Source organism: Sinohyriopsis cumingii, chromosome 5 (assembly GCF_028554795.1).
Source record: "Sinohyriopsis cumingii isolate HCF-2022 chromosome 5, ASM2855479v2, whole genome shotgun sequence".
Classification (NCBI taxonomy): Eukaryota; Metazoa; Mollusca; class Bivalvia; order Unionida; family Unionidae; genus Sinohyriopsis; species Sinohyriopsis cumingii.
Genome location: NC_142965.1, coordinates 76,327,719 through 76,354,955, shown reverse-complemented (window position 1 = coordinate 76,354,955; position 27,237 = coordinate 76,327,719). Strand labels below are relative to the sequence as shown.

Sequence of the window (27,237 nt, the reverse complement as noted above, 5' to 3'; positions counted from 1 at the left end):
ATGTAAACATCATGTGACATAACTTCAACACACAAGTTCTGAAAGGCCAAGCTGACCTAATTTATGATTATTCAGTCTAAAACAACTTATGTTGTTTACAAGATTGGATTTTTTCTAGAATTTATATGACACAATCTCATTATTGAGTATTGACTTTTTAAATGAGATGAATTACAGAGAATTAGGCATTTTTATTATGTAGTAAACACATCTTGGAAGTTATTGACAGGATTCATTTAATTTAATCATTCGTTGCAATTACAGTGATTGAAATATTCAGATTAATTGGAATAATGTATATACTCACTTATAAGTTGACTTTCTAAAATAAAAATCTGATTCATTCTTAAGTTCAACATACAAAACAAATTGATAATCAATAGATAATGGTGGAAACAGATGTTTGAAGTACACAAATATATTGTGAGTTCAAATATTTGTTTCTTTGCCACTATTCCCATTCAGAAATATGTATATGGTATGCACTTCGGTTATCTGTTTCATGATGGCATTCATTACACATTACTGGTATCTACAGTTATTTGGATTTTATATTATATTTAATTAAGTACTACCCACTGCAAAGTTAAGTGTCTGTAGGTATTTTAGATGCATGTATATTGCTTCTGTGTTCATGGAAGTCTTAACACTCTGTATTTTAATTAATATTTTGCTTTATGACACCATTTGACGCAATAAATTTAAGTTGTGTTTTCTTTTCCATCAGCTAGATTTTTAATTCCCATTTGATATTTCCCCATTTTAAGCCAGTGCACATGACCCAATAAGCCCTTAGCTTTTAAAGCAGCACTCACTTGCTTTCAAGCTGACAACCCTTTTGATCAAGCCATGAATTTAATACATGTACTTGTTCAGTGCCAATTAGTGTTTTACATTTTCTAATGAATGTTTGACCTTAATACCTTTTAGCTTGTAAAGGCAGCTTCTTCTCTTTTCTCCACATGACAACCCTTTCACTGAGCTGCAAGTTTGCCAAGTAAAAGAGAGTAGTTATTTTAACCCTCTGAGTTTACTGCCCAATTGACATGTGCTCAGTTGCAACCTTTAATAGATTACACATACTGTATGTTCAAAGTGTTAATTGCAGGACCCAGTCTCAGTCTATATATAAGCACCCGCATATGACAGTGAAGCCAAGTAAACAGTCAAATGATATTTACATCGCCTAGACCATGACAATTTACTAGATGATGATGATGGAGGACTTCTGAACGTTATCAGAGAATGAGGTGAATTCTTGGACTCTGTGACAAAAGACATCAGATAATGACATTTATATGATACTGTGAATTTGTAAGAAATTGGACTTTCATTGTTTATTTGGAAGACATGTGGAATTGACATGTTATGGTATACTGTGAAATGGATCATTCTGAAATATTTTTATACTGACATGTGACCCATAATTGAACACATGGATTTATGATATAAAAGGATACAAAATGTCATGCATTATGGATTTTAGTGGATTTAATTTGGACAAATCTTAAGTTGCATACTTATTTGTGACATGTTCCACTCAATAATATAATTGTATTTGACACTGGCTGTGTCACTTTTCTTTTCTATATATCTATCTAGGCTTCTTTCATTTCCAAAAGCTCAACTCTGAACTCCGATCATGTCACCCCTTCAGATGGATCTGACTTGCAAAATACACATCGACTTATAGGAGAATCAAAGAAAATTGGCTTTTTGTAGCCCTAAAACAGGGTGGTTGTGTTTGACTTATAATCAAATTGACTTATAAGAGAATATATATAGCATACAGAACCTTTATTAGATCCAAACTGGACTCTGGTCGCATTGTCCATGGTTCAACTGAAAAGTTGTATTTGAAGCTACTTGACCAATTCACCAACAGGCAATACACTCATTTTGACATCCCCTGCTGAAAGCCTTTTGACTGAAGCAAATGAGCCACCTCCATGATATTGTCGGGAAACTTTATTTTTACAAAACGGCCTAAAATTTAAATCCAGTCCTTTAAACCCTGCTTTGTCTGTTTTCCAGCCCAACTACAAAAACTTATATGAAGAGACCAAATGTCATTCTGATGTTTGACATTAGAATATCTACCAGCCTTGACAATACAAAAATGGATGTTTTAGAAATCCGAAAATTGTTTTTTTCCACACCTCCTTGGCTTTGAAAACAACCCCAAGTACTCTTTACTCTGCATGAAGGAAAATAATCCAAGATAAATCCTTCTCTTTTGCAATACTCTTATAAGGAACTTCTCTCCAAATTTAAGAACCAAACAAGAATTTTTACTGATGGCTCAGAGGACGGTGCTGCAGCCTTCATTAAGGGAAAATCACACAACAAAACATTATTTTCTAGAGGGGGCATGAATAATTTATGCAGAAATTAGGGCACTAGATCTTGCCTTGAAATATACTGACACCAAAAATAGCTAGTGCTCTGCCCTCTTCTCCGATTCACTATCAGTACACTTAACAATAGGAAGATACAAAACCCATTACTGACTCGTTAAATGTATTGAGCTGTGTACCTCTCACAATATAATATAAAGTTGGTTACCAAGTCATATAGATATTAAAGAGCAGATCATGCTGCCAAATAGCTCTACGTCATCAATCATCTGATTTAAAAATGCCATACAATGATTTTAAAACTGGCATAACAAAATCCTTATTTAGTATGTGGCGGGCATGATATAATTAGTCAATAACAAGATCCAAGTGGTCAAACACTCCTCAGACGAATGGTCTCCCTACAATAGAATGATCAATAAGGATGACATAATAATTGTATGAATTAGAGTTGGTTGTATTTGCCTAATCCACTCACAGGGGAAGATCCATCCAAATGTGATTTTTGCAATAAACCCTTTACAATGAGGCACTTTTGATAGATTGTTTTGATCTTCAGCCTATATGTGACTGTTACTACAGATTTCAGCACTTGATTATATAACAAATTGTTAATGGAAGAGCTCAAAATGAGCTTATGATTATTGCTCAGTCCAATAGAACTCTTGTTTTCAATTTCATGTATTTTTAAATGATTGACTAATGCAAATAAATACTGTTTAAATCAAGCCCACAAGTTTAAAAGTTTTTCCATGTTTTTTTAGTGGATTTTCACCAATTCTGACGGAAGCTGGCTAGCAAGCTGCAGACACTAATTAAAAGCAATCTAAATGTTTGACTTAAGCATAAACAATCTAGTTTAAAAAATATATATATTGCTGCATTTATGCACAGATATATTTACTTTCAATTTTATGCTGCACCAAGTCATAAAAACTGCTGAAATCAATAAGTACTCCAGATGACAAATATTGACTTTTAGACAAGTCAGATGAATACAAAGCTATCTGCCTCTTAGTGTCCTGATCAACAACATATTCTTACAACTGACCTTGAGAACCCCACTGTTTTTTTTTTGTTTTTAGATTTGGTGAATAAACCACTTTTGGTTTCAAGATTCTTTTGGAAAATACTTTTAGAAACCACCATAATATTACTACTAATACTAATAATTATACTAATAATAACAATAAGAAGAAGAAAAAAAAGAAGAGAAAGAAGAAGAATGATATTAATAATAATAGTAATACACGTACTCGGCGCATGTTTTTTAAAATCTAAAATCAATTTTACCATGAGAACCTTTATACTGAAGTCACCTTTATACAAAGGAGAGTTGTCATTTTATGTAGGTGACTACTATTGACAAGTCTGACCATATTGGATTTGATATGCTGTACATAAGTAGATCTTTACTGCTTGTCTAATTATCTTCATAGAACCCCAGCCTACAAGCTAATGAAGAACTTATTAAATATATTACAAAATTCAAGCTTAAAAGGGAGATAACCCCACCCAAATCACTGTTCCATTCAAAACTTGATGACTAAGCTAACTTGGTAACATTTTCCCCAAGCTGTGTAATTTGGTTTTCCTATTTTAAGTAGTACTCAAGTACCCACCCATTGATAATAACCCAGGTAATAAAATGAGACATAGGGTACACATTTACCATATACAATTTTTGGGCAAGAGTTTGTAAAAGTAGCACTCCATTTGTTTTCAATTTGACAATCCATTTGATGGAGCTGCAAATACATGTACTCTTTCAGTGCCAAGCAGAGGTCTACCTCTTCCAGACAATAAATGACCACAATCCCACAGAATGTTTCCCTCGTGACAACTCTAAAGATTTTTTAGCAACGAGTGTGGTACAGTGGCAAGTAACAGAAGGTGGTTATTTGATCTTGCTGCATGTTTAGTTGCAACTTGAATAGATGTCACAAATGTATGATCAAAGTGTTATTTAAAAGCTCAAGCTCAGTGTCTAAATAAACATCTACATATGACAGTGAGGCATTAGGTAGTGATATTTTTAGGATAATGTGAATTTTAAAAAAATGTTGAATTAAGTTCAGATTTGTACACATTTAACTCAATATCTTGTTGAGCCAGGTAACCAAAAATTAGGATCAACAGGTACCCAGTATACATTTTCTAAAAATTTGACAGATTTTGTCGGTTACGATACTCTCCACAAAAGCAATATAGCCGATCAAATTCCGCTGCAGATTAAGCACAAGAATAAACTTCGCACTCTGCTTATAAATTACAGAGAACTCATTCGATTTGCAATTGTAAACAAACTGCCTGCATTTGATAGAATTAATATGGAAACTATTTAGCTACCTTCAAAGCCATCTTCTAGTTGAAAGCATACAGGCCATAAAGAATGTGATTAGGACAAATTGGAAACAGATGGGAGAGATGTCTCCAAGAGTGAAACAATAATGTCTCAGTTTGCGAGCACAACTGCCTATAAGACAAACTTCTTTGTAGGTGTTATGGTTTTTAATGTTGTTAAAAAGGTTAAGATGGTCTGAACAAAATATGAGGTTAAAATACAAAACTAAAACACAACCAAAAACCCTACCTTAATTGTATATGATCATGATTTTGATCTCTCATCTTTGTCACAAAAATGGCAAGTGTTTGCAAACATAAATCTTCTTAGCAGAACTTTTATGTATGACAATTTAAAGGATTTTCCCAATAATACATATCGCTATGTATGAAAAAATTAAACATTTAATTATGAATTACTTTCATAGATAGATGGTATATGAAAAATAAAGGATATGAACAATTACAATAAATATGACACATAATGAATGAAAAAATCCATTAGGTTCATTGTATCCAAGAAGTATAATTTTTCTTTGTCAATTTACATGATTTTTCAAATTACAACTGAACTTAACAGAATACCTTGTAAGAAAGTTATTGAACATATGTCAACGCACATACTACATAACCTGTTTGTTTAAGACCTAAGGATTTGTTCTCCAACTGCTTCATTCAGAGATTTTTTGTAATAGATATGACAGTTTTGATTCAATATCAGATATAAAGAAAATGGATGTCAGGGAGACTCTCAAAGTCATCATACATTACCGTATTCAATTTGTTGCATCATAGATAATGGTGATCACAAAATTTAAGGCCTTTTTTGGACAAATGTTGACCACTAACCTGTGTAAACAAATGAGTACAGGCAGACAAAAAAAGATTAAGAATGTGCATAAGCTTGTTCAACAGTGATGACAACAAATGTTTTACCTCCCCTGAAAATACAAACATTTTACCTCCCCTGAAAATACATTTTACCTCCCCTGAAAATGCAAAGTACTTGCCAGAGCACAAAGAAAACTTGTAAGAATTATGATGACATCGTTGAAAATGTCTTGTGACCATTAAATTATGATCTACGTCAACAGTGTTTAACAAATAAAATTAATTATTTTTGTACATTGTTTTATTTTTATATTACCTCAATAACAAAAACTGAAGTCTCCATAAATATCTATTGATGTAAAACTATAATCAAGGAAAGAACACATATGGTATTGTAAAATATGAGGCAAATATCCACAATCCAAAAATCCTGATTTAACTTTATTGCAAATTCATATCCAGAAAAACTGAGCACCTGTGCCAACACAAGAAAAGTGAGTAAATGATTTAATAGAGACAGTTATTACTGACAGTACATAATAAGCAACAATTCAGGTTTGATAAAATGTCTAGTTACCATATTTCTATATGAACTCACAGATGTGATTTAGATTGGTCATGCAATACAAGTCCATTTCTTTGCTATATTTTGCACACTTGTTCATTACAAGAATGGTTCAAGGTTGATTTCAAGGGCTGCACATGGTAGACTTAGATCAAACCCTGTAATAACCTCTGGATGAAGGATACCCATACACCCAATAGTCTGGCCAAGAGCAATAACCTCTGCACACCTCCCTGGGAAGAAAGTAGGATCTGAAACAAAACAAATGGCAACTCAAAGCCTGGATGATGTCACTGTAATGATTTTTTTAATGTTTTCGAATAAGGAGCTGTCAGACTTCATTTTTTTGCTACTGATGTTGTTATTATTCAAATTATGACTGCTTTCACAAATAATCATAACTACTTATTTCACTAATGTCTCTACATATTTAGTTCAGCACTTTTACCAATAATAACCAGAGTTTACTTTTTTTGCTACTGATGTTGTTACTATCATTAACTTCACTTACTATCTGACCACTTCGGTGGCCGAAATGGCAAAAGTGTCCCCCTCAGATGCGGGAGGTCATGGGTTCAAACCCTGGACGAGTCATATTAAAGACTTATAAAAATGGTACTAACAGCTGCCTCACTAGGACTCATCATTAAGAGGTTAGTTTTTGGACTGGTAGGCCTGGTGTCAGGATAATGTGACTGGGTGGGACATGATGATTCATGTCTGCAGCATGATGCCCTAGTGCTAGACATCACTATAAACTGCCACATTCAGGGTTCATACTGAATTCTGAACAATAAACTCAAAGACTTTTCCCAAACTTACAAAGACCACAAACAGATTTCTAAGACCTATTTTCACTAAAATTTTGTATACAATTTGTGTTATATGAGAAAACAATGAATGCAAAATACTACAATATTGATTAACAATGAAATTCAAACTAATTTCCTAAAATTGCTTTATAATGATCTGAAAGATAGGTTAACATTCATTGTTATTTCAGAAATATGTAACTTATGCATCAGATTTAATACAAAATAAATTGTTCTTTTAACAGCCATCAACACTGCTTTAAATGCATTCTTGTAGTTGCTATTTATTTCTCTTAAATCTTTTTTGGAAAGAAAAGCCACCACTGTGAATATGGAAAGAAATTAAAATGTTTGGGTTTGTTTCAATTCTCAAAGACTTTTAAAGAGCTCAGGGTAATCTGCTCGATTTTCCCAAACTTTCAAGGCCTTGAAAATGTTACCACATTTTTACCAAACTGTCAAAGACCTTCAAAGACCATAAGAACCCTGACACTGCAGACATCATAGCAATATTACTGGAAAATTGTTAAAGCTATGTTAAAATTACACACACACACACACTTACTATCTGAGGCCCTAAGGTAGTATCCATCTTTGTCCTTGCCAGGTGGAACTTCTAACAGCTGCATGATCCTGTCCAACAAACCATGGATTATCTCAAAACCTGATGTCTTGTTGTAATTCACTGCACAAACATGACGTTCATTGCAGGCACCAGTATCTATGAAATACGATGTGGATATACAAAACATTAACAAGGACACCAACATCCCAAAATGTCCACAGCAAAATTTCAAATAAAACTGCTGTTGTAAGGACATAAATAGGAATCCCACCTAATTATTAATAATGAAGGAATCTGACTCTTCAATGCTGACAAATATTTTCATGTGAGTTAACAAGAATTTTGTGGAATGCCTTATCTTACCTTATCCACCACAGTATAATCCAAAGTCCTTGCAAAGTTACTAAAGCAAGAAACATAGGTCAATGTGACCTACTATTGCCTTAGGTGAGTAGCACCCTCCAAGATGAATACACCCATCATGCTTCATGATTTTTTAGACAACAGTGTCGGAGAACTTAACAAAATGCAACTAAATGTAACACTGATGCATGAACCACCACCAAATTGAGCACAGAAAAAGTGATATCTAAGTCTCACCTATGCTATGCAGAAATGACAAAAATACTTGGGTACAGATGAACAACAATCACCTTCTACAGTATATGTCAAACAAAATTACTGCCATGTATGTTAATTTGAGTCTGATTTTAATGCCATTTTTCAGCACATGATAAGTAATAAATGGTGACCAGTATATCTGATAGAGGAACAACCTGGGAAGAAAAAATGACCCACAAGAAGCTACTGGCAAGCTTTCTCACATATCCACATTGGCCTCGACCAAGACACACAATGACCTAGACTACGGTGAGATGAAAGGTTGGTGTCTCAGACCACTTGGCCATCCAGGCTCCCATATGTAGACGAATCAACCTTTTGATTATACATCAAAATATAGGACATAGAAACTAATATTCTAGCTTAAATATTGACAAAAAAGGTGACCCAATTAAAAATAATGCTAGTGTTTCAAGAGAACATTACCCAGAAACAGAAACCTCTAATTGATATCACTGTCAACATGATATAAATAAATGGCTAAATTGTATGTAGACCAGGGCCATAACACCAAAAACATTTCCTGCAAAATGTTTGAAATTTAACTGGATTTATATATTTTTAATTTAAAGCCACATACTAAAGTTGGTTTTAATTCATGATACCCATCAAAAGTTAGAGAGTCAAGCTGGGGCCATGACTCCACAGAATTTTGCCCAGAAATTGTGAAAATCAAACTGGATTTGGACCCAGGTTTCTTGCTGTTAAGCCTAATACAAAATTTGATAAAAGTCCATTAAGTCTTTTGAACTACATTAAGTGAAAACACCCCCTAATCATTTGTATTTAAGTAACTTTACAGGCTTTTTTGGGGGTAAGTCACAACTCTACATTTTGTTTGGTAACGTGAGCTAAATATACTTGTGAATAAGTCAAGTCTACCTGCATAGAACACAGACTCTGATCTGCCACTGCAAAATGTGCCAGCACATCAAGGTCTATGTTGGTTGTTCCACTAATTAATCCTAACAAGCTGCATAGACCCAGATCTGACAGTGCAATATCCAAAGGCAGATTTGGGTATGTGAAGTTTGCAGTTGGGCTTGTCTTGCACAGAGAGTACACAGTAAGAAACTTCATGAAAGATGATGTAGTTTTGAAAACTGCTTAAAGGAAAGTGGTTTTCTTGAAACTTTTCAGATGTTACAATGACCCATACATAGTGTTCTATATGAGTGAACATCCTATTTTTAATTCAAGAAATATGCCGAATTATATTCCTTTTCACAGCAAACTTAAAAAAGTATTTTAAAAACTTAAACATTTAGACAAATTTCTATTATGGCACAAAAATCTAATCAGTATATGTACATACAAATACCAACAGATATATAAAATCTCATTTGTCTAAATCAAGTCCTTCAAGCTAAATCTTGCCGACAAATGTAATAAGGTCATCTGCATAATAGTCTGAAAAATCTCATGGCTGCAATTTTAAAAGCTTCTGTGCCATTATGCTTCAAAGGATTCAGGACAGACATACAAATGCACAGATGAACAAACATAGGCACATACAGATTTATGAATGGACAACCACAAAACAATGTGCCACCTTCTGCTATTGTAGCAGGGACACGAAAATCCTTTGCAAGGGGAGTAATTGTTGGCTAAATCATTCCCAAACCTGTACTGATACTGATAGGAGGTTTGAGGATCCGATTTCACCTATTCAGGAAACTGTGCAATATATTGCAAATATGTCCGCAATATGTCAGTGACCATATTGATAGGTTTCAGATACCAGTATTTCTAGAGGCTCTTGAGGTTTGATTACTGAAGAGGTTTTCAATCATCAAGTTTCAGTCATCAGTTTACAAGTCATCAAACATCAAATCTGACATCTGATGACTTGTAAATCCATGCTGAGCAATAAAACCCATATCTAATCAGAATTTCACAATAAAGGATAACTGCCTGTTCCATTAGTATCAAGAAACCAATTAGTGTGTGTGTGTGTGTGTGTGATTTGGATTTTTAATGTAGATTTAACAATTTTTCAGTCATATTACTACAACATCTACAGTGTGACAGTTTATAGTGATGTCTAGCATTGGGACATCATGCTGCAGACATGTACATTGTGTCCTATCCAGTCACATTATCCTGACACCAGGCTGACCAGCCTTAACACTTAACTTCTTAATGCTGAGCACCCAGTGAGGCAGCTGTTAGCACCATTTTTATAAGTTTTTGGTATGACTCGGTAAGGGTTTGAACCCATGATCTCCTGCATCCAATGCAAAGGCTCTAACCACTTAAACCACTGGAGCAATCAAGAAACCAATTAATAGATGCAACAGCACATATTCACAAGGGTTGTTATTGTCATGGGACTCATACATCTGTGGATTAATCATGGGAATGTCATGTGATGAACATCTTGTCATGTGACTAAAATCATGGTCCAATAACACATCCATACACACAGTGAGTAGATTAACTTACTGTTTTTACCAATCTTGGTTTTTATGTAGCATTAAATTTACTAGATGATACTTTATGGAAAGGAAATAATAGTAACATCACACAATATTCATCACATCATAATCATATGATAAATCCACAGACAAGTCATATGACCAAAACCATTTTGAATATGTGATGATGCATCTAATTGACAGCTTCACATTGATGGAACAGACAATTATCTGTAGCCTGATAATTCAAAATGGTAACAGGAAGTAAGGTTTTTTAATTCATATAGATTTACAATATGTCAAACATTGGATTTGATAAAAAAATGTCATATAGCTTTCCATGAAGACTTTTTCAACTAATCATAACTCAAGAGACAAAAGAAATACCAGTTACTGACAAAAAATGATTGATATGTGCACAGCTCTGTCTGCAATAATTGCTCAGTTTCAATAATTGGCTGGGATCAGAAACCCAGACCCACCATCAATATCAGGACAGGGGCTGCTTATCAGATTAGAACTGTTCAGTGTTTTGTGTCAAACTTGGTCTTCATGAAGTGTTACTGTTTGTCACTTGTGTACAGACTAATTAGTTTTTATCTTCTGACAGCTCTTCTACTTTTGTTTTTTTAATTGCCTTGAGAGGGATTGGTGTTTAAAAGCACATTAACAAATGAACAATTTTATTTTCCTGTGGCAGTTGAAGTAAATTCTAAATTTTTCTAATCTGAAATCCTAGCATGCTAGGTATTACTTTATATAATTTTTCATACAAAAAGTTTAGAATCATAAACACCTGCTAATAGCATGGCTTGTTTTTTATATGGGGGGAGATTGTGCCTGTAGTGATAATTGTGCAGAAGACACTTATTCCAACAATACTGCATGAAAACAATGAAACATGACCTTTTGTAATTATGGTGCAATAGATACCAATACATATTCACATACAGGTACATAATGCACATGAAAAATTCCTTGAGAAACTCGCCTAAACATACAGATTAAAGTTGCAGATGTGTAAAGTGTTGGTCGTAATATCCTACTTATAATGTGATAATCTAGTACCCAGTATATTGGATCCACAGACAAAGCCATAAGATTGTACACTAAAAGTCACTGAAGTATGAAATGTGGGTCACAGTGATCTACCTGAGCATGACAGTTTAATACTCTCCAAGTTGGATCCACACTACAAACTACAAGATCCAATACATGCGAGTGCTTGAAATATTCGCCTAAAATAATTCAAAAGTAAGCCAAGGTACAATGAAGAGGGGGCCATGGACATGGACAGACACAAAGATAGAGGAGACACCAGATGCTTCTTATTACTGGGTATCATACAAAAATGGCCAGTGTCCTTTGAAAGCAATCAAAATGTTGGCCTTAAGAAAACAAGAGGATTTCAAAACTTTGGTCTACAATAGCAAACGCCAAACTGAACCTTGCATTAACAGCTAACAGCTTTATAAACGAACAAAAGTGAAATTGAATTCCACAGTTCCTAAATAGGTATATAAAAATACAACTGAAACATAAATTTTAACCTGCTGTTTACATACAATAAACATGCAATCAATCTTTTCATGTAATAGTTATAAGTATTTTTTCTTAAACCAGCAAAATAAATAAATAATGTAATAAATAATGTCAAGCACATGCTATATAACACAAAGAATTTAAATTTAAACACAAAACATTAAACACTGACTTTAACTCCTGTCTACATAGTGTAAACCTTAAGCACAGACCTTTAAAACCTTAACTATGTCCCTATAAAATGCAAAAAAACATTTTTAAAATGTGCAAAAGGTACTGAATAAAGTAATACAAGCATGCTAAATTCAAATGCATACTTCCTGCCTAGAAGCAAATACACAAAGCCTACTATCAGGGGTGTCAAAAGAACTGCTCATGGGCTGGATAGAGCCCACCAGACACATTAGTCCAGCCCACACACCAGGTCTCATATCAAATTTGTATGCTTATGTTCATGATATGAAGTACATTTATATCAAACCTGGCCCACCACAGAAAATGAGTCTGACACCTCTGCCTTAAACAAAAACATTAACCTGTTGTCTACATAGAGCAAACCTTAAATGCAAGATTTAAATCTCAAACCAACCTCCATCCCAGGCCCAAATCTATAAATATCAGTAAAATCAGTCAAATTGGATAAAAAGGTGCTGAATAAGAAAGTCCAAGAACAACTATTTAACATGCTTAAGTGATACCAAACAAGCCACAAAGAAAGCCTTAAAAAACTTTAAACCATATGCCCACATAGATCAAACCTTAAACACAATTGTTAACCTCAAACTCTTCCCTATAAATTGCCTAAATAAACGAAACAGTAAATCTGGTTAAAAAAGGTTCTGAACAAGGTCAGGCAAATACTAGTAAACACACTGCAGTGCAACTGTGTAAAAGGTTTAACTAGGTCAGGCAAATGCTTTTAAACACTCTGTAGTACAACTGTGTACAGAGTTAAAAATCAGGTCTGACAAATGCTTTTAAACACTCTGTAGTACAACTGTGTACAGAGTTAAAAATCAGGTCTGACAAATGCTTTTAAACACTCTGTAGTACAACTGTGTACAGAGTTAAAAATCAGGTCTGGCAAATGCTAGTAAACTAACTACAATGCAGTAAAACTGGGAAAAAGAGTATAAACTAGAGTCGGGTAAAAATGGTAGTAAACAAACAGCATTGCAGTTTCATTGAAAAGTTCTTTTATCGGAGTTATAATCAAGCCCTAAACACAAACTTTAATGTGCTGTCCTCACCTCTGCCACAAAACACAGATACTGACACGAACAATGATCAGGATTATAATGGAATAATGATATATACTCTCCCATTACTTCATGCAGTTGAGCCAGAAACAAACAAATAATGAAACAAACACAACAAACTATACTTTGCACGTTTTGAGGTCTATTTCATTATCAAGTTTGAAAGACCATCTGAGAAGAGTAGGGATTCCACTAAATTATACGGCTGGATGCCTCTGTCTTTTGTAATCATATGAAGAAAAAACAATGCCACAAATTAGGAAGCATTTTATTAGCGATATCATTTGATGAACATAAAGAGTAATAGTCTGCTTTACATTTTACATTAACTTGTTACAACAAAATGTTACCTGTGTCCGGATTTTTCAAGACAATATCTGAAATTTCAAACAGCTGTAGTGGTAGAGGCATGTTCTTGTTGGAATGTATGGTCTTCATTAAGCCTGGCAAAAGTGTGGTCCTTGCAACCTGAAGAAGATTAATATATTCTTTTTTTAGGTGTGGGGAAAGGACAGGAAAATCTATCCCAGGGGACTTTGTGCCAGGGAAAAGGTCCTGAACACAAATCTTGGTCCTAAGTGTTAAATTACCCCATTCCTGTCTACACACACAGGCATGGTATTTTCCTTGCATACTACTCTGAGTATGTCTAGCATGTAACACAGTAACATCATGTAAATAATGTCACAAGGAGCACGTGATTCCCAGGTGTATGTGCGCAAGGTAAGGCCAACTAATCCAAAACTGATGAGAATCATTTCAGAGACAAGGCTTGCCAAGTCCCTGATACAAATTTCACTTCTAATTAAGGGAATATTCTTTTCTTGGCAATCTCATTTATCACTTTTCATCGAAGATATTGCAAATTAGGAAATACTTTAATATGTACAATGTTAATGTTAAAATGTTTGCACCGACAATGTGCTGTGTATGGCATCATAAAGATGTGTGTGAACTTTTCAACCCATAAGATAAGACAGATTTATGTAGCTCAGGGAGAAATGGAGGATTACTGTTTCTGTTGGGCAGGAATGACTTATTAAGCCCAGATTATATTTCAAGACATTCCATTCCAATTAGAAAGTAATCATGTCCAATTAGTAAGAAATCCTGTCCAATTATAGTCTGAATTTATCTCCCCATTTGTTTGCATCCACATACCAATTTCAATGATGGAAATCTTTAATGTGATAAAAAGTGCACATAACTTAATCGATTCATTCATTGTTTTTTAATTTCTGACCTGAATGTGACCAGAGTTTTATAGTTATATTCCTTTGCACACATGTACAAAGAAATTACACTGCTTGTTGAATCCATGTGAAAGGCAAATTTTTAGCTGTAATTCTTTTCCTTTACTTGATATGACATTGTAAATCACAGAAGCAGACAACATAGTATTTTCCTTCTATGTACATGCAAGTGTAGTCAAGCATATGCCCCTTTGCTGAAAATAGACTTGTCCAGGATCTGGAAATGGCTGGCAATCAGGGTCATATTTTATGATGACAACTTCCGTTTGGAATGAAACAGCAGAAGATAATGGTGTTAGGGCTCCAACTGAGCACAATTAGGTTTTAAATTATGAATCAATAAATGAACTAAGTATTGTGCATCTTTTATCTCTTTTGTGCTTTTCATTAGAACAGGCGTAATGCACCCTCTTGTATCTCATAACATATGACTAATGGAAACATACATCTTGGTGGTTTGGAAACCAAAGTCTTGGTCATTAAGTGGTTAGCATGCTGGACTCTTGATCAAAAGAGTTTAAGTTTGAATCCTACTGCTGAATCAGCTCAGGATGGTTACTGTGATGTCATCTTGGGCAAGGCACATTATTCAGAATGCCTCAGCACTAATTAACTTACTGGTACATGTGCTGCTGTGTACAAAACCATCTATCAACTAGCCTTAATAATACTACTTTTCTGCTCACTACTTCATACCATTGTGCTTAAACAACACTATAATAATAATAATATTGAAAATCCTTTATCCAACAATCTGCTTAAACTAATGAGAATGACTTTGGTTCCATTAATATTGTTACTATTTATTGCAATGTATTATTTGATTAAAAACAAGATGTTATTATGGTGACAGTTTGCTTTTCAAATGAATCCATTTTTCAGTTAAACCTGAATACAGGCTAAAGAATGTGTACATTTTAAAATGAAGAAAACAAAAAGGAATGATGACTAGCAATGCATGACATAATGTAGAGGTTGCCCATATGATAAAAGCACATTTTGAGGTAAATTTTGATTCTCTGATAATACTTACCTCTGGATATTAGACTTGGAAAACTTTCTTTGCTACCTCCAAATTCAGCCTTCCCAGAAAGATGGAAAAAAAATCTTTCCATCTACATTAGTATACAAAAGGGCAGCAACTCTATAGGTTAACACCCCATTCTTACCCACTAAGTGGCTACCATTTTATATCTGGTTTAATCATGGGTTTTTTTAAAGCAAGAAACACCCAAAAGGATGCTCTCATTCATGTCCAGCTATCTTTTTTCTTAATACTGCCATGCATGGACAGAATACATGATTGCAAGCCCTCATGCCTCATTAGTCAAATGTTAGACCAAGTATTTTTTTTTACCAAGTGCATGTGTGTATCAATAAGCACTGGTATGTAGACATTTCTCGTGTCCATATTTCATGACCTCAAATCACATAAATTACTTACACTTAGTTATCTCTGCAATGAAGACGAGGAACAAACAAAAGCATACAACAAATGTGTGTGTGTGTGTGTGTGTGTGTGTATATACTGTAATAATATAAAGCATGTTATTAAACAACTTAGAAGTTTAATAGTTGATCAGTATTGCACCACATAAAAATCGTGTGACAATAATGAACAGTATGATAATTTGCAAAAATATCAACAAATTCACCATAATACATAATGACAATGTTGTATGCACCGTATAAACAAGTTTGAGCCACTGTACCACTGGAAGACAAATCTTGATGACTAAATTTAAATTATAAAATTTAACTGATTGTCTTGGGGACATCTTAGCACATAACAATGAAAGTAAAAACTGGTTTAAACTGAATATAATGGTAGCCACCTAGCAGGTGGAAAGGTGTAAGAATTGTTTCCTTTCATCTATATAATATATAGGCATAAAGACATTTATACATCTTTCGTTGTGGGCTGGATTTGGAGGTAGCAAAGACAGGTAACCTAACAAAATGTGATCAGGTAATGGATCTTAAGGAGAAACTATTAAACCCAGACAAGTTCTTGAATATATCTGAAACATATTTGAAAAGACTGGTCATATTTTTATTTCATATTTTGTACCAATGGTCATCCAAAGCATACAAATAAAATGTTATTGGTAAGAACTAAATTGGTTTGTGATTATTAGATTCATTTGTTGAAATAGTAAATGATATAACGGTGACAAAAAAATTCATGAAGGATATCTTTACCTGAAATTCTAGGGTTTTGGGATTAGCTATATGAACAGCCTTTGAGTCCTCCAGCTTGGTTCTCAATTTTATACTTATGTCTTCTCTTGAACACTTCAAGGAAAAAAATGGAGAAGAATTAAAACTATTTTTTAAAGGTAAGTAATGCACTATCACATTTAAGAAAGACTATGTTCTACTTGACAACTTCCAAGGTGTACTACAGGAATAGATCATGTCTGTGTAATGGATGTGTGTGATGTAATGGTTAATCCTTAAAAAGTTACTTTCAAAATAAAATTATAACTTAAACATTTACTTTCAAAATAAATTTTAGAATTATGTTGAACTTGTTTTAGTAAACAATGTATTCAAAGAACACTAATACAATAATACCATTTCTTTCTACTATATGAATTTCTTAATCTAAACACAAAATGTAACCAGGTGAGATGGATAGATGGAAAGGGTTGATAACCAAGGATAACACTCTATGCCCTATCCAAATTTGTGGTAAGGTTTAACAAACTGAATTTCAACCACTGTAGGACTCACGGTACTAATTCCACTCCAATGGTAAACATATGGAAACACTATCATATTCAAAATTCAATAACTTAAAATTTATGGGTGCTGATAATAACATCTATAATTTTTCGTGCACATCTAACCTTGGTGCAAGCTTATGTGTGGAGAACACCATATGACCCACGGCAATTTGTTTACATACATGTGCATGAAACACGTGTTATTGATTCTGCACCAAATGAATCAGGTGCTACTTTCAGTATTGAGTACTCCTGAGTCAAGCCTGTAAAAATGCTAAAGTTGCATCAGTAGAAATTTGTCAATATTTTTTTTACATTACATATAGGATAAGCTCTCAAAAGATATTTTTCCTAAAATTTTAATTTTCATTATTAACCAATTATGGACCACCAAACCTGTAAATACTCTATTATTTCTTCACCCATTTCTAGACTGGTTCACAGTTCTTCCGTATAATTAGTACCGTGTGTCCTATAACCAGATTTAATTTTTTTGGAAAAAGTTGTATTTTACTCCTTGATATTAGAGCATAATTGTAAGAAAGAATTGGCCATGCTTGTGCATGGATAATAGTGCAATAGCATTTTATGTGATACCAATATCTGTAGTTAAATTGCATCCGCATTACATGTTGCTGTGTTGTATTGTACTTATTAATGGCTTATTCTTGTTATTAAAATAATTGTTTTCTGCCTTTGTATCTTCATGTTATCTTTATATGGCATGCATGCTACACAAAAGAAACACAAGCATGCTGACATCAGCAAGTATGACATCACAGGGTATCAAATTACATGACGCATTGTATTTTCATCTCTCACTGGCTACAAGACAAGTTTTAAATGTTTTAAATTTCAAAATTGCATTTCTTTTCTTGCTGACTCTCACAGAAATAACTCACAGTGCATCCCTATTCACATCAATCAAACAAAACAAATAAGTGTGCCACATGACAGGTCAAAATGATACGAGGCCATTGCCCTTTTGTGACTAAAACAAATACACACACCCTTGAAGCATCAAGAGATGCTGATATTCCAAACTTATTTAAACTATCATCACATGTGATTCATGACCCCCAAATGTTAATAAAAAGGTATAAAAGCCAAGGAAGAGTTCCATAAGCTGTATTATACTGAATAATTAAATAACATAGTGCTACTTTTTAGTATAAAACTATGGGGAAGGGTGAATAAGCAAAGAATAGACAGAGTAATTTCTTCAAGCCTGGTAATGTTCCCCACAACAAAGGGGGTGGGGGGAATGTGTATCAACCCAAATAACACATCAACATGAGGTATGTTACATAAGGACATCAAGAGACAAATTTGAAAAAGTTATCCAAAGTTCCTATAATGCTGACATTGATGTTGGAGACAGAAAGTGTATGCACAAACTGTTATGACTCAAGCTATTAAGTATGCTGGAGGTGGAGAAATATGTGAAAAACTTTGCTATGCCAAGACAAGTTCATGTCTCTATGCAATATGCAGACACTGATAAAAATTGTCACTGAATACACTACTTGTTAAATTTAAGTAATAGAACTGAATTGCATATTGAAGTTGTCTAATACATAAACATATACCTACATTTACCCAAAGCTCATAAAAAGTTAAGAAAAGGTCTAAAAATCATTACTGTGGCTGCTTTCCACTATAAGCAGTGTTAAATTACTTACTTTTTAATATAAAGCTGAAAAAATGCATACATTATTGAACAAAAGAGAAACAAAGCAAACATTGCAATCACTCAATTACAGTCAAAGGGGAGGTAATACACCTTGATTTGGCAAACCAAATAGCAAGCTCTAATTTACAGCTAAATGATTCCTTACTACTACTTGATGGTAAGAACAGAGCAATGTAGGTTTTATAAATAGCTTTTGTTTCAAATATGAAACCATATTTCTGACATGAAGCTTGTTTTCATTTATTCACAACAACATATATGGTGAACAAAACATATCGCTTAGTGCACGCAGTAATCAAATGCTGAGATTTGGAATAATGTGTTCTGAGACCACAAGTTGCAACACCCTGAGTATGAAGGTTTTCTATCATGGGACTTGGTACATGAAGAGAAAAGAGATCTGGTTTGGTGGGAGAGAGCAGTATGTTCACCATGCAGTTATACATCAAGAATGTTTCAACTGTATGAAGAGAGGTTGGGGAAGAAAAACTGCCTGTGTAAAGAATGCAATACAGATAGGACTTTTGCAGAGTTATATTTGGAATGAAGGGTTGAAAACTATTATTTTAAGTGAAAATATCCCTCCCTGCTCCCTCAACAAAAGGAATGCAGAAAAGTTCCAATACTGTTTACCCAAAAATGTAATGTACCAATATGAGAAACATGCTGAACATAGAATAGGTGTCAAGGAGTTTAATTCTAGGATAAGAAATAAGACCAGTATAATTGATATTCAATGTGACTCGACATATAATAATTCAATTTACAGGTTGAGGCAATGCAGCATGTGCAGTTTTGTGCACAGTCCTTATTTTTACAATGTTCTCTGCTTTGATCTGCTGAGTGTGTCTCTAAAGTTAAATGATCAGTACTGATACATAAGTGATTGTGACATAAGTGGCTTACATATAAAATCTCCCCCACCCCCACCCCCTTTTGGGGAATTGTTGCATGTGTTAAATGGTATTTAACCATATAGGCCAATCTATGGGTACCATCATATGAAATTCTGCCATCAGGCCATACTATGCTCTTTTCCCTATGGCCTGAGCTATCTACTTCCACTCTCCATTGTATAAAACCATCCCCATCTGTCTTTTGTATAGAATTTTTCTCCAAAATCACATTCAAACCATGATAAAAAGACTCCATTATGATTGTCATATGTAAAAACCACCAAACTGATACCCTGTATGCACGTGGTAACCATGGAAACAACAAACTCCTATTATGGTATAGGTCGCATATAGGACTCACGGTACTAATTCCACTCCAATGGTAAACATATGGAAACACTATCATATTCAAAATTCAATAACTTAAAATTTATGGGTGCTGATAATAACATCTATAATTTTTCGTGCACATCTAACCTTGGTGCAAGCTTATGTGTGGAGAACACCATATGACCCACGGCAATTTGTTTACATACATGTGCATGAAACACGTGTTATTGATTCTGCACCAAATGAATCAGGTGCTACTTTCAGTATTGAGTACTCCTGAGTCAAGCCTGTAAAAATGCTAAAGTTGCATCAGTAGAAATTTGTCAATATTTTTTTTACATTACATATAGGATAAGCTCTCAAAAGATATTTTTCCTAAAATTTTAATTTTCATTATTAACCAATTATGGACCACCAAACCTGTAAATACTCTATTATTTCTTCACCCATTTCTAGACTGGTTCACAGTTCTTCCGTATAATTAGTACCGTGTGTCCTGTAAGGCATAACTGACATCCCTTGGTCACTTTGACTTACTAGCAATAACAGACTCTTTTACACCAACTACTGAGCTTGGGAGTAAAATCTGATACAAATTTAAGTTGAAAACACAAGCCTCATTGAAAACATATTAAATTATTAAACCAGGAGTTAACACTGTTTTAATGAGAGAAAGACAGTTGACAATACAATGCCATTTCTTTTTATGAATTTTGACTGATGTTTTTTCAAACCAACAGGTAAGTAGCTGCCACTAGGGTCAGGCTTCCAGGCAAAGTGGGTAACTAAGACACCTGAAAAGTGTAAACTTTGCCTTCTGTTAGAAAAGCAAAAACTACTTTGCCCTGTGAATTTCTGGCTGCACATTGACTGACAGTGGTTTATGACTTTTGAGATTCTCCCTCGCTGTAGTCCGTAACTTCTCTTGTAGCCCAAGACAAAATGTATTTTTGATGTTTTGATACTAATTAAACTGACAAACTCTTGCACTTCCGTGGATATGTTTTAGTTGTTAACTCAAGGTTACACTTAAATCTATTCAACATGCATCAAAGAAACCACCTGTTCTACAGTGAGTGAAAGCACTTGCAACTGATTGACAAATAAACCATGCCCTTTTTTGTTATATCAAACAATCCCTAAAATGGGTGTGAATTTATGCTTATATATATGGTACATTAATGCCAGGTGTTGACTCGTGTAAGTTTCATTGAGAAAAATTCCACAGCATTCAGTGATCACTCTTGGAATTCGGAAGCAATTCATTACAAGCAAAGCATGTCAAGTACAGCTAAAATAAATTTCAGAAACTCCTGGTTGACGGAGATGAACTTTGTGAAGCTAGCCATAAAGGGGGAGGCATTTAGTTACTGAATGCATGAAATCGATGGTCACATTATATATATATGTCACTTATCATACATTGCAAAGTATGATCATAGGTTTTTGTAATTAACATGTCAGTAACTAAATATACTTAGAAAACTATTATTTGGAAACTAATATGCATAATAAAGATTTGCTTAATACCTGATGTTTCTATTCAAAAACGAGAGAGACTGTAGATGTCAGGAAAGTAGATATTTTACATTTGATAATGCATTTATTTCAGGTGACATCAGTCATACCTATGCACTAACGGTGATGTGGGATGCAAAGACCATGGAAGTAGCATAGATTGCTGCTATTAGCAAAAGTAAAAATGCCATTATCAGTGCCATGAGGAACACTTTCTTTGCAGCTTACTACCACCACAAATGTTACAAAGCTGCACCAGCTGTTTATCACACAGGTATTGAGAACATTATGTCATAGCTTGTTAACTGTAATATTCTATGGATTTAAATGACAGTAATATGGGGAAAAACAAGTTTATAACCTTAAAATATTTGTTGTGATGTTACATCTGTAGTACACTGTGACTGCTGCATTAATGCCAACTTCTTGCTAATTATATATATATATATATATAAAATCAGAACATGTATAATTATAAATTAAATATTTATGCATAAACAAATAATGATTATTTCCATTTCAGGGTTCCACCCAAATCTCAGACCTTAAAGTAGACATGCACACATCCTATGCATTCAACAAGTGGGCAGCCCTAAAATCGTGATGGATCATCATGTAACATTCTACAACATTTTGATAGTGCAAAACAGTCATGTAATGATTTATTTTGTAATATTATAGATGTACTGCTTGTTGCTTTAAAGTAATAACTATCCCATCTTTTGCAATTTACATTAATAGATTTTTCATTGCCTATTATATTAACAGACTTGGAAAAATATTCACTACTTGTTCTGGCAACATTTTTTGAAAACTGGTGACAAAATATTGAGGTTGGTGATTTTTTGCAGACAGCTTTTTAAATGCCAGGACCATCCCTGGGTTTGTGTTAATAACTCTATTGCCTGCGCCAAATAATGTTCATCCTTAGTGATAGCAAAATTTTGAATCTGATCTATAAGCTCAAAGATTACAAGGTATGTCATCTCACTGCCAGGTGACTCAATACGTATGTTCTCATAATATTATTCATTGCTTTCATCACTGGCCTGATTGCTTTCAAAAAACTATGACACAAGTTCAAAGTCATGTGACTCAAACATAGATCAGGTCTGTGTGATGCAGAACTGTCGAAGAACATGATGATTTGTCTCTAGTGCTTACATATCTGTTTCTTTACATTATTTATCCACTTAATGAATAATCTGTGTAGTCAGTCACAATTTAATCCTGTTACCAATGTATGTCACTGGCAAGTTTGTAACATTCATGTGCTTAAAGCAGCGGGGTTTCTGAGCCATGTCAAAGTGGCTTTAATTTCTCAACCATATCACTGCATGCAAAACCTCACAGTTTTGAGTGAAGATAAACGATAGCCATGACTACTTTAATACATGTACGTAATGATTTTTCTTTACTGAAATTCCTTTCAGTCAATCTGACTTTTAGAGACGTGCTTTGGCAGTCTCTGTTTGCAAAGCATCAAAAAGCAAGGTCACAAGCCTGGTTAATAAAAGTCTTGCAAATTTAAATAAACATGTAAACAATGTTCTATCAGTCATGTATATAAATGAATAGCATCAGTCACAATTTGATAATCAGCAGATAAACAGTCCTATTTAAATGGCTTACCTAAAAATATTTAGTTATCAATACATGTAATTATTTTTAATGGCTTGTACTTCTGTATGATACAAGGACTTCAGATTAGCCAACTGTCAACGCTAATCTGTGTTGGCACATGTGTCATGTGTTGTTTTAAAAATGCAAGCCCCGAGTACATTTTCCAGATACTTGTTTCACAGATCAGACAACTACAGTAACTATTAACTATACTTAATCTGGTACAGAGTGTGTCAGAAATTTAGTAGCTAAATATACTTCCAAGTTTCAACTGCAATTCTGTTTCATAAGGTATCTTTTATTGTAAAATTTAAATTCAGTATTGAATTCTGTTTCATAAGGTATTTTTTATTGTATAATTTACATTTGGGATTGAATTCTGTTCGATGTTCAGACTTGAGGTGTTTCCATTTAATGGTTGAAAAACATTATCATACTAAAGAAGGAAAGTTACAGGACTAAACAAATTCTCTCTTGTAGGGATTCTTGTATCCTGAGTTTTTCATGGGTCACTAGTGTTCACCCATGGGTAAAGGCAAAACTAGCCTTGGTACACAGACTACCTCTGTATACAAGTCCACCTTCTAAAACTGATTTCTGAAGAAACACCTCATGCCAAATATCATCAACATGTAGTAGTAGTAGCAGATTATTCAGATTGTTTGATGTGCAGCGTACAACAAAAAAATAAAAATAAATTACATGTACATGTTCTCTCCCAAATTTACGTTCCACACAAGATTACTGTAGCCTGCTCATTTAAATCTATCCTATCAATTAAATCATCACTGACTTAAAAAATCAATGAGTTTGCTCATGTTTCACGAACAATATCTGGTTTGGCCAGTTGCTCAACTCCCTGAGATCAAAATATAATCAGCTTATGTGAGAAGCCTGTGATGAATAGAAAATCAAAACAAGCCATGTATGGCTATTCTTTATGACCCACGTATTTTGCCTGTCTTTATATTCATGTTTTAAATATTGAATCATCCTTACGTTATCTAAACGATGTCTCCCTCAAGAAGCAAAAGACTGAGCAGTCACTATATATGTCCCAGTGACCACTTAATGCATGGAAAACCCACTCTTTGGTTAGAAAAGTCTTGGCTTCTAACTGCCAAAGGCAGGGGACTATTACAAAAGGACATTTATATAGGAAATTTTCGGGGGGGGGGGGGGGATATTACAATGACCATTGTGAAAAGGTGACTGCTGAGTAATATATATATATATATATATATATATATATATATATATATATATATATATATATATATATATATATATATAAAGTAATACATATATACACATACAAAATGAATTGATGTGAGAATCAATTTGTGATTGAAATATTCTTACCAAAGCAAAAGTTAGGACTTCTGTGAAACCTGCAGATGCAACATCATGTCTTAGCTTATCTGTCAGCTTGTTTAATACAAACTGAAATGAGAAATAATTTAGCATTTAATGCAACAACATTACTAAAATGAGAAATAATCTAGCATTCAATGCAACAATGTCTATTCTTTTCATCAAAGAAGCCAGAGAAGGAGCAATGCACATGACAGACAGGTAAAACCAAAAATAAAACTGGCCAAATGTGAAACTTAAAATGACCAACACATTATGAGAAGGACAAATGATAGAAAAATACTACTTGGATATCACATTTCTACATAATTACATGGCATAATAAATGCATAATCTTGTAGATACTGTAATCGTGCATGCAATCGTGCATGCAATAAATACAAAACATTGGTTTAAAATTTGTGATGGTCTATTCTTTTCAAGAAACCACTAGATTTCATTACCACTAAGAAAGATTCTGAGTCTTTTAAAATACTATAAATAACTGTGAAAAGTTATGTTCCCTATTCTGTCATGTGAGATTTGTGTAAGGTAGAATAGTGACACCATGATTTATGTTGACATGTGTAAGGTGGGATAGTAACACCATGATTTATGCTGACACGTGTAAGGTGAGATAGTGACCCCATCATTTATGTTACCACTTGTATAAGGTCAGACAGCTAGAACATCATTTATATTGATACATGTGTAAGGTGGAGTAGCAGTTCCAACATTTATTTTGACATATATCAGGTTTTAAAGTTGTGCCAATATTAAAAATAAATTTTCCTGCATGTACATACCTGCAGTGTTCATGTTTATCTGAGGAAGCATTCATTCTAAATGTCTTGGGTGAATAAAAATGTTGCCTAATTCAATTATTGATCAAGTCTCAATTTCTCCAATTTCTTGAAAGTTTTGTGCCAAAATAAAAAAGATTTAATAATTCGACAATATGTGTTATTTTCTTGAAGAAAAGTGTTATGATTTCACTTTTGTTTATATTTTTAAGTTGCTAAACAGTTTTATTTGTGAAAGTTCATTTCAAATGTGTCTGTAGTCAATCACTGCACTTTGATCTTAGTTTATTGTTGAAAGATGTCAGCTCATAAGTGTTAATCTTATTATTTTAGATCGATGAACAAGAAAGCCATTGAGTCCTTTTGTGTTTGTCTTCAATGCATTGTGTGCAATCATTGCTCAAACAACAGCTGACAAATGTTTGCCCCGTAAACTGCATGCACAACCAAACGCACGAGATTATAAATCAGTTAACATAAATAACTGCCAATCATCAGTCAATCTCAGTCAAATGTTGTTCAAATTATGTGCCAATGATTTACAAAATATCAAAACATATGAAAGCTGTCAACTTGTGTTATGGCTTGGTTGTGTTGTTAAATTGCCACGCAATCAGCAGACCAGTGAATGTCAATCATTCCCAATAATAAGTACCCAATTGTTGATTAACAATTATTCTTGCTGTAGTCGTTCAAAGAAATAAATGCCAAAGTGTTAATTAGTGGGTATTTACGATAGATAGCGGTACACATATATGTAAAACTTTTATTATTAAAGATAAGCTTGAAGCCTGGGACAGTAGTATGTCCAGTGTTAAACAAATATAATTAGCTCAAGGTTTAGATATTCCAAAAATGGAATAGCAGCCAAAAAATAAAATAAAAATGAAGTGTTCAGATCCACAATAGAGACATTAAAGTATTACCAACTGTATACAAATACCATCAGTATATTACTGACCTTAAGATGTACATACTGAACAATGCTTCATCTTTTCTTGCATAACTTTGCAAATATTTTTCTTGCACTGAATTCAGACAAATAATGATCTGTACAAAATTACTTAACAATATACATCTGTGTGCATATCTTCGATGAAATTATAATAGACTCACCCTCATGCATGATATTAGCTGGTAAGTACACAGTGTTTATACTCAAACTATTCTTGCTATACATTTTATATATATATATATATAGTCAAACCCAGTTATCTTGATTACATCAGGGTGTAAAAAACTTGTTGACATAACCGGGTCCAGAGATATCAGGGTTTAGTTGACCAATCTACTGCAGAACACTCATTATGCATCTGAAGCACCAAAAATGAGGAGTTTTGTTTCTAAAGAAAAATGGCATTTCTAATGCACAATAAAAATAAAAATTCAGTCATACCAAGTTACAGAAAGGTCCTTTAAATGATATCAAGTAAAAAGTCACACATTTTTAGAACACTTAAGTTACTGTAAGAATGTCAGTGGTTTAAAGTTCTTTTTCTTTCGCTTTGATAAGCCTCATCCCTTTTTATTTCCCTGTGAATAGCCTCATCCCTTTTTATTTCCCTGTGAATAGCCTCATTCCTTTTTCTTTCCCTGTGAATAGTCTCATCCCTTTTTCTTTCCCTGTGAATAGCCTCATCTCTTTTTATTTCCCTGTGAATAGCCTCATCTCTTTTTATTTCCCTGTGAATAGCCTCATCCCTTTTTCTTTCCCTTTGAATAGCCTC

The 27,237-nt window shown here is 33.8% G+C and overlaps 2 protein-coding genes across 3 annotated transcripts in view; one reads left to right on the top strand and one right to left on the bottom strand.

The window, feature by feature from the left end:
* Positions 1-24,057, top strand: part of LOC149799489 (toll-like receptor 4) — a 48,673-nt gene extending 24,616 nt beyond the window's left edge. For both annotated transcript variants that reach the window (XR_016421181.1, XR_016421182.1), the window contains exons 2-3: positions 21,826-22,005; positions 22,255-24,057. The gene's annotated coding sequence lies outside the window, so the exon portion shown is untranslated. The remainder of the gene's footprint in view (positions 1-21,825; positions 22,006-22,254) is intronic.
* LOC149799488 (phenylalanine--tRNA ligase beta subunit-like) overlaps positions 4,847-27,237 on the bottom strand; it is a 103,290-nt gene continuing 80,899 nt past the window's right edge. The window contains exons 15-19 of the mRNA XM_089958865.1: positions 24,717-24,797; positions 16,768-16,860; positions 13,663-13,780; positions 7,474-7,629; positions 4,847-6,347 (exon numbers count right to left, since the gene is read on the bottom strand). Coding sequence (XP_089814991.1) covers positions 6,196-6,347; positions 7,474-7,629; positions 13,663-13,780; positions 16,768-16,860; positions 24,717-24,797 — 600 coding nt within the window. The 3' untranslated portion in view covers positions 4,847-6,195. The remainder of the gene's footprint in view (positions 6,348-7,473; positions 7,630-13,662; positions 13,781-16,767; positions 16,861-24,716; positions 24,798-27,237) is intronic.